General features: G+C 45.2%; 1 protein-coding gene and 1 long non-coding RNA gene across 2 annotated transcripts in view; one reads left to right on the plus strand and one right to left on the minus strand.

Moving 5' to 3' along the window:
- Nucleotides 1–12,500, minus strand: part of LOC308323011 — a 411,264-nt gene that overhangs the window by 87,611 nt on the left and 311,153 nt on the right. The window lies entirely within an intron of this gene.
- Nucleotides 436–8,611, plus strand: LOC308322578 (mitochondrial nicotinamide adenine dinucleotide transporter SLC25A51-like). Its single transcript, XM_080773938.1, has 4 exons — nt 436–595; nt 2,361–2,632; nt 4,311–4,604; nt 6,469–8,611. The coding sequence occupies exons 2-4, from the start codon at nt 2,441–2,443 to the stop codon at nt 6,973–6,975; spliced, it is 993 nt and encodes a 330-aa protein (XP_080630064.1). The 5' UTR covers nt 436–595; nt 2,361–2,440; the 3' UTR covers nt 6,976–8,611.

The raw sequence follows: 12,500 nt of genomic DNA on the forward strand, positions 1-12,500 counted from the left end.
TCATAAGATTTTAGTCGACTAAATCTACAGTTGATTTAGTCGAATTTTCAGCATGCAACCAAGTATAAAATGTCTCATACTGGATATCTTGTCCCTTCCTGACAATTTAGTCTAGTTTTTTGTTGTTGACGAAATTGTCAGTATGGCTATATTTAGTCTCAGTTTTAGTCATCGTAGCTTATTTTTCATTTAGTTTCCATTTAGTTTTCGTCAGTGGAAAACAGGTCGTCGACGAAAATCTTTCGTCTTAGTTTTAGTCGACTAAATCAACACCGTCCTATATAATATTAATATTATTTGGATGATTAAATGCTCTCTCTCTCTGTGTGTCCCTGCTCCGCTCCCCCGGTCCAGCAGGGGTCGCTGCACGCTCGGCCCAGACGCTCTGAAAACATGAAAGGAAGCTGCGCCGCGCCGCCGTCAGAGCTCGCGACCTCCACTGATGACGTCAGAGCTCGCGACCTCCACTGATGTCGTTCTGTGACAACCTGACGTCCAGGAGTCATTAATTAATTAATATGCATGAATTAATGACGTGTTAGTGAGTGGATGGATGAGGTCATTATTAGGCTGGAGGACAACACTGAAGATACAGGTTAGCACACACACACACACACACACACACACACACACACACACACACACCCATGACATCTGTTAGCATGTTAGCACACGTACACACACATGACATCTGTTAGCATGTTAGCACACGTACACACACATGACATCTGTTAGCGTGTTAGCATTCACTACGCGCATACAGGACACATACTGTAGCAGCTGTTAGCATGCTAGCACTAACACGTACACACGCATGACAGCTGTTAGCATGTTAGCACGAACTAACACACACACACACACACACACACACACACAGCTGTTAGCCTGTTTGTTAGCACCCATGCTAAGTAGTGTGTGTGTGTGTGTGTGTGTGTGTGTGTGTGTGTGTGTGTGTGTGTGTGTGTGTGTGGGCGTGTTGCTCTGCTGTGTGTAATGTGTATGGGGTTAGCATGTAGCTGCTGCTATGCTACGTAGCTGTTATTCTGTTAGTGGAGCTGTCAGTTCGGGCCGGGGACCCCATGGAACTCCCTCAGGGTCCACAGGGGGTCCACTGTGGTCCCCAGCTAAATGATAGTTGGGAACCAAATGGACCCTTACAGGTCTGTGACTCTGAGAGTGTAACACATGGAACCAAATGGACCCTTATGGGTCTGTAACTCTGAGAGTGTAACACATGGAACCAAATGGACCCTTAAGGGTCTGTGTTATGACCCTATAGGGTCATTATGTATTTTAGTGTTGGTATTGCTCTGCATTGTCTTCCTTCCACACATGTGTGTGTATTGATTGATTGATTGAAATATGTATTAGTTTGCAGAATTACAGTACATTTCAAGCACAACTCAATACAAAGACTGTTAACTGTGAGTGGACGACACCATAAAGCACTAGACTTGTTTACAAGAGGGTCCACCTTGTTCAATTCATCATAACATTTAGAGACGTACAAATATACACTTACCAAAAACAGGGGGAAACAGGGGGAAAAAAGGCAAATAAGTTTAGGGGTAAGGGGTTTAGCAGTGACAAAAATGGAGCCCCAGAGAGTGTACACATGTCCCTGGGACTCATTTCTAAAAGACCATCCCTGCATCCCGGGACTCATTACATTCTGGCTGTCTGTCTGATTGTGTCTGTCTGTCTACATGTCTGTCTGATTGTGTGTGTCTACATGTCTGTCTACATGTCTGTCTGATTGTGTCTGTCTGTCTGTCTGTCTGTCTACATGTCTGTCTGATTGTGTCTGTCTGTCTGTCTACATGTCTGTCTGATTGTGTCTGTCTGTCTGTCTGTCTACATGTCTGTCTGATTGTGTCTGTCTGTCTGTCTACATGTCTGTCTGATTCTGTCTGTCTGTCTGTCTGTCTGTAGATTGTTTTCATAATGGGATGAATCTAGAGTTGCAATACCCTCCATTGACTCCCCACTCATCCAATTTGCGTTCTGCTTGTAATAAACAACGTTAAACTCACCAACATTGCAGCTGTGTTGGCGTTTGGAAGCACTCGTCGTATGTCACTGAACGGCCCTGCGTACCACCTGTTTGGAATTTGCACATAATGCAGGAGGCATAATTCAAGCTTGGCCTAGAGCTGCAATGTTGGTGAGTTTAACGTCTAATACAAGCAGATCGCAAACGCAATGTGGATGAGTGGGGAGTCAATGGAGGGTATTGCAACTCTAGATTCATCCTATTATACAGATAAAAATATGTGTGTGTGTGTGTCTCTCTCTCTCTCTCTCTCTCTCTCTCTCTCTCTCTGCGACTGATGATAACGGTACCTATCTTATCTCCACAGAGCCTGTGACCTGCTGACCTCCACAGAGCTGACCTGCTGACACACCCTGATGGCGCTGTGGTTGTCCTAGGACTTGGACCATGGCTGTGAGCCCCATGGACCCTGAGCCCGGCCCCCATCAGGGTGGAGGTGGTGGAGGAGGGGGCCTGGTGGGGGGGCCCCCTAAGCACGGGGGCCTGTTGGGGCCCCTGCTGGCCCCTCAGGGGAAGCACTACGTGTGCGGCTCCATCGCTGCCTTCACCAACATCGTGGTGACCTTCCCTCTGCAGAAGGTAAGGGCCTGACTGACGTCTGTCCCGTTTTAAGTTTATTTTCTACGAGCTTGTAGATCTGCTATTTTTTGAAAGATCGTGAAAACGTGTCGCAAATCTTTGAATCTATATTTCCTTTCAGAGCGAACGTTTTTAACTCAAATCTTGGCTTCTGGGGGGGGTCCCTAGAACAACATATTTTCAGATGGGGGTCGGCGGCCAAATACATATATTTTGGGGGTCCTTGACATGAAATAGTTTGAGAACCACTGATATATATATAACACAAGGTTTTTCAAGAAAACTGTAATGATTTAGAAGACATGTATATAATCTTAATGGGTTAACCCAGAGCCATCTAATAGAAGAGTTGCTTTTTTTTTTTTTTCAGAAAACTGGAGGATTTAGTTTTTTGTTTTTAATTTTCGAGGTCCGGCCAAAATGGTTTAACCTAACTGTCCAATCAATCAATCAATCGTTGTTTATTGTTGTTTATTGAATGGATCCCCATTAGCTGACGCCGTGGCGACAGCTAATCTTCCTGGGGTCCATATAAAATACATACAAAAAAATACATACGGTAATTACAAATACATTCAACGAAGTTAAATACATGAAAATACATAATTACAATTTATTCTATAAAATTAAATGCAACGTAATGAGAATAACATTATGGTCATGTGGTCAGCTGTAGCAAGTGTTCCTTTAAAGCATATCTGAAAGATAATCTATGTTGTGTTGTGTTAATGTGAGGCGGTAACATGATAATCTATGTTGTGTTGTGTTAATGTGAGGCGGTAAACATGATAATCTATGTTGTGTTGTGTTAATGTGAGGTGGTAACATGATAATTTATGTTGTGTTGTGTTAATGTGAGGTGGTAACATGTTCCAAAATGATATTGATCGATACATAACTGTTTGTTTAAGGAGGTTCGTTTTTGGAGCAGGGAGTGATAAATGACCGAGGCTGGCAATTCTGGTGTTATGATTATGTCTGTCACTTGATTTTAATAACTGTTTGAAAAAGTACGATTCATAATCAATCAGTCGGCTTGATTACTGCAATGCACTTTTTTCAGGACTGCCTAAGAAAACAACTGACAGATTACAACTTGTCCAAAATGCAGCAGCCAGAGTTTTAACTAGAACTAAGATGAGAGAACATATTACTCCAGTTTTGGCATCACTGCACTGGCTTCCGGTTGTTTTTAGGATTGATTTTAAAATTATTTTACTTGTCTATAAAGCTCTCAATGGTCTCACACCTTCCTACCTACATGACTGCCTGCCTAAATATGTCCCAAACCGCCCCCTAAGGTCTTCCACTGCTGGCCTGCTCGCTTTGCCAAAAGAAATGGCAACTAAAAAATACGGGGAAGCAGCTTTTTGCTTCTACCGGCCGTCGGCATGGAACAAACTCCTACTGTAGCTTCGTCAGGCAGCCTCTGTAGACATTTTTAAAGCTCAGCTCAAGACCCACTTCTACAACATTGCTTTTAATTGATCTTTTATTTTTTATTTTTGTTATTCATGTCCTCACTGTATTGCATTACTGCCTGTTTTTTAATGTTGTTGCCTTGCTTTTCTTTTATTCTCCATTGTTCTGTAAAGCACTTTGAGCTGCATTTCATGTCATGAAAGGTGCTATACAAATAAAGTTTTATTATTATTATAATCATTGATCGTTCCACCAGGTGTTGTTCCGCCAGCAGCTCCACGGGGTCACGGCCCGCGAGGCGCTGCGGCAGCTGGGCGCGGACGGCGTGCAGCGCCTGTACCGCGGCCTCCTCCCGCCCCTCCTCCAGAAGAGCACCACCGTGGCCATCATGTTCGGCCTCTACGAGGACTTCAGCCGCGTCCTGTTGGAGCGCGCGGCGGCCAGCGGCCTGGCCGTGCCCGACATCGCCACGCGGAGCTTCGCCGCCGCCGCCGCGGGCACCGCCGAGGCCGTGCTGACGCCCTTCGAGCGCGTGCAGACGCTGCTCCAGGTACGTTAGAGACGACCGACGGGGTTAACCCATTCTGACCTGAGATCAGATTCATACGAGGTTTTCCACTGGACACACACACTGGTCTGATGATAACCCATTCTGACCTGAGATCAGATTCTAAAAATGTCAGTCGCTCTTCGATGTTTCAAAAATAGCAGACCTACAAGCTCGTAGCGCGCCACTCGGTGGCGCGCTATGAGCTTGTAGATCTGCTATTTTTCAATAGCTTAAAGCATAACATGATGCTGACACCAAAACGGGTTCCCGGTCAGAATGGGTTAACCCTAGTGATGCACCGAATGTTCGGCTGCAGAAAATGGGCTAAAAATGCATTTTCGGTCCTTTTCGGTTTCGGCACCGAATAGGCAGAAAATATATCACCGAATAGTGTATGCAGTTAATGCATTCAAAAGAGCTGGATAAATGTTTCATGGACCCATAATAGTGATTGTTATTTAAGTTAATTTTTGCCATAACCATTTATTTTGCCATAAATAAAATCAGGTAGCTTTAAGGTACGGCCATGACAGCAATGGTAGGAAAAAAAGATATATAATATTAATCATATTCGGATATTCGATATTCGGTATTCGGTTTTCGGCCAACTGTTTCCTATATTCGGTATTCAGTTTTGGCCAAGAATTTCCCTTTCGGTGCATCCCTAGTTAACCCAATCTGATCTGAGATCAGATTCTTAAAATGTTCTTCTACATCCTGACAGTTTTCTGAAAAAGCTATGTTTCTAAGGGCCGATTCATACTCCTATTTTACCGCTGTTTCGGTGCTGTAGAGCCCAAATGATTTACACAGCCAAATGACGTCACATTGTAGGCTCTACAGAGCCCAATGACGTCACATTGTAGGCTCTACAGAGCCAAATGACGTCACATTGTAGGCTCTACAGAGCCAAATGACGTCACATTGTAGGCTCTACAGAGCCCAATGACGTCACATTGTAGGCTCTACAGAGCCCAATGACGTCACATTGTAGGCTCTACAGAGCCCAATGACGTCACATTGTAGGCTCTACAGAGCCCAATGACGTCACATTGTAGGCTCTACAGAGCCCAATGACGTCACATTGTAGGCTCTACAGAGCCAAATGACGTCACATTGTAGGCTCTACAGAGCCAAATGACGTCACATTGTAGGCTCTACAGAGCCAAATGACGTCACATTGTAGGCTCTACAGAGCCAAATGACGTCACATTGTAGGCTCTACAGAGCCCAATGACGTCACATTGTAGGCTCTACAGAGCCCAATGACGTCACATTGTAGGCTCTACAGAGCCCAATGACGTCACATTGTAGGCTCTACAGAGCCCAATGACGTCACATTGTAGGCTCTACAGAGCCCAATGACGTCACATTGTAGGCTCTACAGAGCCGAACCCACTTTTATTCGGCTCTAAAATATATGAAGTATATGAATCGGCCCAGGCATAGAAACTTTCCCCTCCATCAGGCGCCCCGGCTGGCCAGGGGGAGGCAGTTTAGAGACCAGGATTACTGCATGTTTTTGTGAGGGTATCTACCCTAGGGGACACGGGGAGAACATGCAAACTCCACACAGAAAGGCCCTTTCGCCAACCCCACCTTCGGGTAGAAGCAAAGATTTGAGAAAAACGTTCGCTCTGAAAGGAAATATAGATTCAAAGATTTGCGACACGTTTTCACGATCTTTCAAAAAATAGCAGATCTACAAGCTCGTAGAAACTAACTGTCAGAAAACTGTCAGGATGTAGAAGAACATTTTTAGAATCTGATCTCGGGTTAATTCGGGTTAATTCCTCATTTGACGTAGTGGTAGACCGCCTCAATGGTCTCTAACGGTCCATGTCCCCCCCCCCCCCCCCCCCAGGACCACCGCCACCACGGGCGTTTCCACAACACGGCGCACACCTTCCGGACGCTCCTGTCGGAGCACGGCGTGTCTGAGCTGTACCGCGGCCTGGTCCCCGTGCTGCTGCGCAACGGGCCCAGCAACGTGCTGTTCTTCGGCCTGCGGGGGCCCCTGAAGGAGCGGCTTCAGGGGCCCCCCGGGCCCTCCCCCACCGCCGCCGCCGAGGGGGGCGGGGGGGGGCCCCCGCTCTGGGGCCGCCACCTGGCGGTGGACTTTGCGTGCGGCGGTCTCCTGGGAGCCTTCCTGGGCATCGCCTTCTACCCGCTGAACGTGGCCAAGTCCCGCGCCCAGGCGCAGGTGGGGGGCCCCTTCAGGCCCCTGGGGGCCGTCCTGGGGGCCGTGTGGACGGAGCGGGGGGGCAGCGTGGGCCGGCTGTTCAGAGGAGCTCACCTCAACTGGCACCGCTCGCTGCTCAGCTGGGGCATCATCAACGCCACCTATGAGATGCTGCTCAGGGTCATGTGACCCGCCCCAGGACCGGCCAATGGGCTGCTCTCTGCTCAGGGTCATGTGACCTACCTGAGGACCGGCCAATGGGCCGCTTGACGCTCGAGGTCATGTGATCACCCGATCGGCCAATGAGCTGCTTGCTGCTCAGTCATGTGACCCGAGGACCGGCCAACGAGCTGCTCGCCACTCAAGGTCAGGTGATCACCTGATCGGCCAATGAAAAGCTGCTGCTCAAAGTCATGTGACCTGATCAATCAATGAGCTGCCCCGCTGCCTCGCTCCCACACATCGGAAATCGGACGATATCTTTTTGTCGTTATCGGCAAATCAAGCTGATTTTAACCGATATGATATGATATATGTTACGATATGATAACCGATGGCCGTGTCCGATATTTATCTGTCGATAAACATCGGTAACATCGGCCAAGAATTTGCATATCGGTGCATATCGTCCCTAGCTCAAAGTCACGTGACCACCCGATCCACCAATCGGCTGCGTCGTGGTTAGGTTAGCGTGACGTGCTAAAGTCGTTGTTCGGCCAAACTGTGACGTTCGACGTTGCGTTAAAACTCTTTCACTGCCAGACCCCCCCCCCCCCCGCGCCATCTTTTCTTTTCTCCTGATTCTGTTTAATTTATTTCTTTCTTAACGAGTCACGTGACATGTATCTCATTAATATAATGACATGTATCTCTACGATCTCAGCCCGGGGCTATTATTGATAATCGCGGAGCTGTGCGTTCGATTCTTCTCTTTTTGAGGGTTTGTCTTTAGTAAAAATGTTTGTCTAGTAAACGCCATTGAACAATAAAGGGAACATTTACGTCATTGTGCCTCATCTACGTCATTTATTGTCAATGGCGTTTAATGTTTGTGTTTGCACCGTTTGTTTTACATCACCATTACATCACCATGAGTTAGGCTTTAATATGTTAGCGCCCCTCGCTTCACACGGGTGTGATTTCCGTCAAACCGTCCATGCGTTTCTGTGGCATAACATCTATATTCAAAGATTTTCACACTTTTCTTTTTTCCTTCTCAAAAACAGCAGATCTACAAGTTCATAGCACGGCACGAAGCAGCGCAATGTGAGCTTGTAGATCGGCTATTTGTGAACAGCCAAAGACATCCCCGTGTCATTGGAATGTAACGCGCATCGCGATAGGCTGACGAATGTAACGAGCGTCGCGGTAGGCTGAGGAATGTCACGAGCATCGTGATTGGCTGAGGGTGAATCGACAGTTGATATGAGGGCAGATAGACCAATCATACCGTGTAATTGTCAAAATAACAAAATGTCTTTTAATCCTGACAGTTTTCTGAAAAACCTCATGTTTCTGCATCAGTGATGCTCGATGTAAAGTTGTTCCTCATGCGATATAAAATATGACGTTCTTTCATGCGATATAAAATATGATGCGATTCCAATCATTTGAAAAAGACGTGATCCGATTGGCCCCCGACATTCCCATGGGGGACAAAACGGGTCTCCCTGATTGGTTGAACCAGGTTCCTGCTCTGGGTGGGGCTGGACTTTAGAGAGATGCCATTCTTTATTCTTTTATTTTGTGAAAACCTTAAAAAGATATTCTGACTTGGGCACTTATGAACTTTTGATGAGAACTTTTGAACTTATGACAGTTTGAGAGGGGGAGAGGTGGTGGAGGTAGCTGCTTTAGCAGACAGTTTGAGGGGGGGAGAGGTGGTGGAGGTAGCTGCTTTAGCAGACAGTTTGAGGGGGGGAGAGGTGGTGGAGGTAGCTGCTTTAGCAGACAGTTTGAGGGGGGGAGAGGTGGTGGAGGTAGCTGCTTTAGCAGACAGTTTGAGGGGGGGAGAGGTGGTGGAGGTAGCTGCTTTAGCAGACAGTTTGAGGGGGGGAGAGGTGGTGGAGGTAGCTGCTTTAGCAGACAGTTTGAGGGGGGGAGAGGTGGTGGAGGTAGCTGCTTTAGCAGACAGTTTGAGGGGGGGAGAGGTGGTGGAGGTAGCTGCTTTAGCAGACAGTTTGAGGGGGGGAGAGGTGGTGGAGGTAGCTGCTTTAGCAGACAGTTTGAGGGGGGGAGAGGTGGTGGAGGTAGCTGCTTTAGCAGACAGTTTGAGGGGGGGAGAGGTGGTGGAGGTAGCTGCTTTAGCAGACAGTTTGAGGGGGGGAGAGGTGGTGGAGGTAGCTGCTTTAGCAGACAGTTTGAGGGGGGGAGAGGTGGTGGAGGTAGCTGCTTTAGCAGACAGTTTGAGGGGGGGAGAGGTGGTGGAGGTAGCTGCTTTAGCAGACAGTTTGAGGGGGGGAGAGGTGGTGGAGGTAGCTGCTTTATAGCAGACAGTTTGGAACTACATGTTTTCAAATTGGGGTCGGTGGCCAAAATGCACATAATTCTGGAGGTCCTTGACGTGAAATAGTTTGAGAACCACTGATATATAAAATTGAGGTATTTCAGAAAACTGTCAGGATTTAGAAGACTGAAAACGTTTTTACTTTTTTCCCACTGGTGGCCAGTTAAATCTAATCAATTAAATCTAATTAAATATTGCTCAATGTTTAGTTTGTCAGCTGGTCGGTCGGTGTCTGCTTTGTACACGTCTTGTTTGGACAGAGGGCCGATTCATACTCCTATTTTAGTGCCGAAGTGATTTCGGCTCGTCAGAAATTTTCAGTAGCACCGAAGAGCCCCCCCCCCCGAACCTAAAATGACGTCACATTGTAGGCTCTACAGAGGCCCAATGACGTCACTTTGTAGTCTCTACGGAGGCCCAACCCACTTTTATTCGTCTCTAAAACAGGAGTATTGAATCGCGCCAAAGTGCCCATTGTTGTATTTGTAAGATTTAATGACCACAGCCTGCTTCTTTCTGTCTTTCTGTCTGTCTTTCTACTGAAACACGCACAAGGAAACACTCTGGGCGGGAACCCCTTTTGGTGTTGGCACTATGTTATGCTTTAGCTATTGAAAAATAGCAGATCTACAAGCTCATAGCGCGCCACTGAGTGGCGCGCTATGAGCTTGTAGGTCTGCTATTTTTGAAAAATCGAAGAACGACTGACGTAGAAGACATTTTTAGAATCTGATCTCGGGTCAGAACGGGTTTAAAGTTAATGATAAATGCTGTGATATCCCGTGCTGTTGTCGTGCAGTGTTGCGTTCCGACCGTGCGGCCCCGCTTATGACATGTTGTAATGATAATAATGATGGTTATGTCCATGTAAAGCATTACAATAATGATTATGAATAATAACTTGGTAATGTCCGTGTAAAACATTGTGTCTTATTTGGTTATAATATAAAATAAAGTGCTTCCTGTTTCCTCTCTCTATGTTGGCTCACTTTCCTTTCATGATTAATTTGGAGTCTGCGATATGGGACAAAAATCACACCCGTGTGAAGTGAGGGGCGCTAATATATTAAAGTCTAACTCATGTTGATGAGGTGATGTAATGGTGACACAAACATTAAATGTTCCCTTCATTGTCGACGGCGTTTACAACACAAACATTGAACTAAATGTAATCAGAATTGTTATAAACAGTTGTCATTCCATGAATATCTAAATAACAATATTGTGTATATATGAGGTGATTGAAATTACACTAGTGTATACTGATGCCTAACTTCTACTAAAGATATTATATATATCATATATATATAATAATAATATATATCACAATATGTTTTTCCAACAGTATCACGATGCACCGTATTGTATTTATTTTTATAACAAAAATACAAGAAAAAGGACATTTGGACCAAAAGTATGTAATATTATATATATTACAATGAAACCTCCGTTCTACAAAAGTATATAAATTAAGGTATAGAGAAATAAAAGTAAAAGTTCCTTCCTTGAAAAAAGTAAAAGTTCACACTCAAGTTGTTCGCCTTAACATAATATAAACAACACTTTGTGTTAACCGATGAATTGAATATGAACTAAGGACCCTAATGGAAACAAGCCATAATAGTGCTTTAATAGCAGACCTTGTATTGAACTGTATTTAATATATTATAATACAGCTGTATTTAACTGTACTTAATAAATCAGTCAACAAGGCCTATATTTAAATGAATACATTTAATAATCAGTCAACAAGGCCTATATTTAAATGAATACGTATAATAATCAGTCAACAAGGCCTATATTTAAATGAATACATTTAATAATCAGTCAACAAGGCCTATATTTAAATGAATACATATAATAATCAGTCAACAAGGACTATATTTAAATGAATAAATATGACATCAGGTATTCATTGACATCTGCAGCTCTCACCAAAGTGTCTTTATATGAAGCATGTTATGAGGCTTTTCCGCCAGTAGGTGGTGCAACAGCCCCATAAAACGCAGACAAGCGGAAGTGTTTTCACTGACTCCATCATACTGCGTAGTGTGAGTTTGTAGATCAGTTGACTGTAGGCCTAGTCAGTGAGTAGTGTGAGCTTGTAGATCAGCTGCCTGTAGGCCTAGTCAGTGAGTAGTGTGAGCTTGTAGATCATCTGCCTGTAGGCCTAGTCAGTGAGTAGTGTGAGCTTGTAGATCAGCTGCCTGTAGGCCTAGTCAGTGAGTAGTGTGAGCTTGTAGATCATCTGCCTGTAGGCCTAGTCAGTGAGTAGTGTGAGCTTGTAGATCAGCTGACTGTAGGCCTAGCCAGTGAGTAGTGTGAGCTTGTAGATCAGCTGACTGTAGGCCTAGTCAGTGAGTAGTGTGAGCTTGTAGATCATCTGCCTGTAGGCCTAGTCAGTGAGTAGTGTGAGCTTGTAGATCAGCTGACTGTAGGCCTAGCCAGTGAGTAGTGTGAGCTTGTAGATCAGCTGACTGTAGGCCTAGTCAGTGAGTAGTGTGAGCTTGTAGATCAGCTGACTGTAGGCCTAGTCAGTGAGTAGTGTGAGCTTGTATAGGCCTAGCTTCGGCCTTGTGTCTCTTTGACAATTAAGCCAAATTTTAATTTAACTTTTCTTTATTATTATTATTATTATTATGAGCCAGTATATTGTTTGTTGATTACTTTTGATGCAGTCCAAATGTATATTTATGTATGAAGGAAGATGGAAAATAATGTGTCAAACATGTAGAATAAACAGTCATAGTAGAAAACATTAGTAATAAAATAATGTGCATGTTGTTCAAAGCCCAACACTCATTTCACAGACGTTTAGACTTTGAGTCGAGGTATTTCAACAGGAGGTTCCAGAGTCCGTCTGGTGTAAAAAAGTTACTCTGTAACTGTGTGTGTGTGTGTGTGTGTGTGTGTGTGTGTGTGTGTGTGTGTGTGTGTGTGTGTGTGTGTGTGTGGAGATACCGTTGTCTCCACAGGGTCAAAGGTGCACAGCAGAGGGAGTAAACATCCCTTTAAGTCAGTGCTTCTCAAAGTGTGCCCCGGGGACCCCCAGGGGGTCCTTATGGGGGTTCCAGGGGGTCCCCAGCTTGACTTGAAAGTAATTGTAATGGGAAGTTAGATTGCAGTCAGAACTACAGACTCACTCCCAATCTAAACTATGGAATGAACTTCCCATTGCAGTCAGAACTACAGACTCATGCACTCCCAA

Source organism: Protomyctophum bolini, assembly GCF_963924005.1.
Source record: "Protomyctophum bolini genome assembly, chromosome: 10".
Taxonomy (NCBI): Eukaryota; Metazoa; Chordata; class Actinopteri; order Myctophiformes; family Myctophidae; genus Protomyctophum; species Protomyctophum bolini.

Coding starts and splice junctions, on each gene's coding strand:
- LOC308322578 (XM_080773938.1), top strand. CDS start 2,441: ATGGCTGTGAGCCCCATGGACCCTGAGCCCGGCCCCCATCAGGGTGGA. Junction 2,633..4,310: donor TGACCTTCCCTCTGCAGAAG/GTAAGGGCCTGA, acceptor TCGTTCCACCAG/GTGTTGTTCCGCCAGCAGCT. Junction 4,605..6,468: donor GCGTGCAGACGCTGCTCCAG/GTACGTTAGAGA, acceptor CCCCCCCCCCAG/GACCACCGCCACCACGGGCG.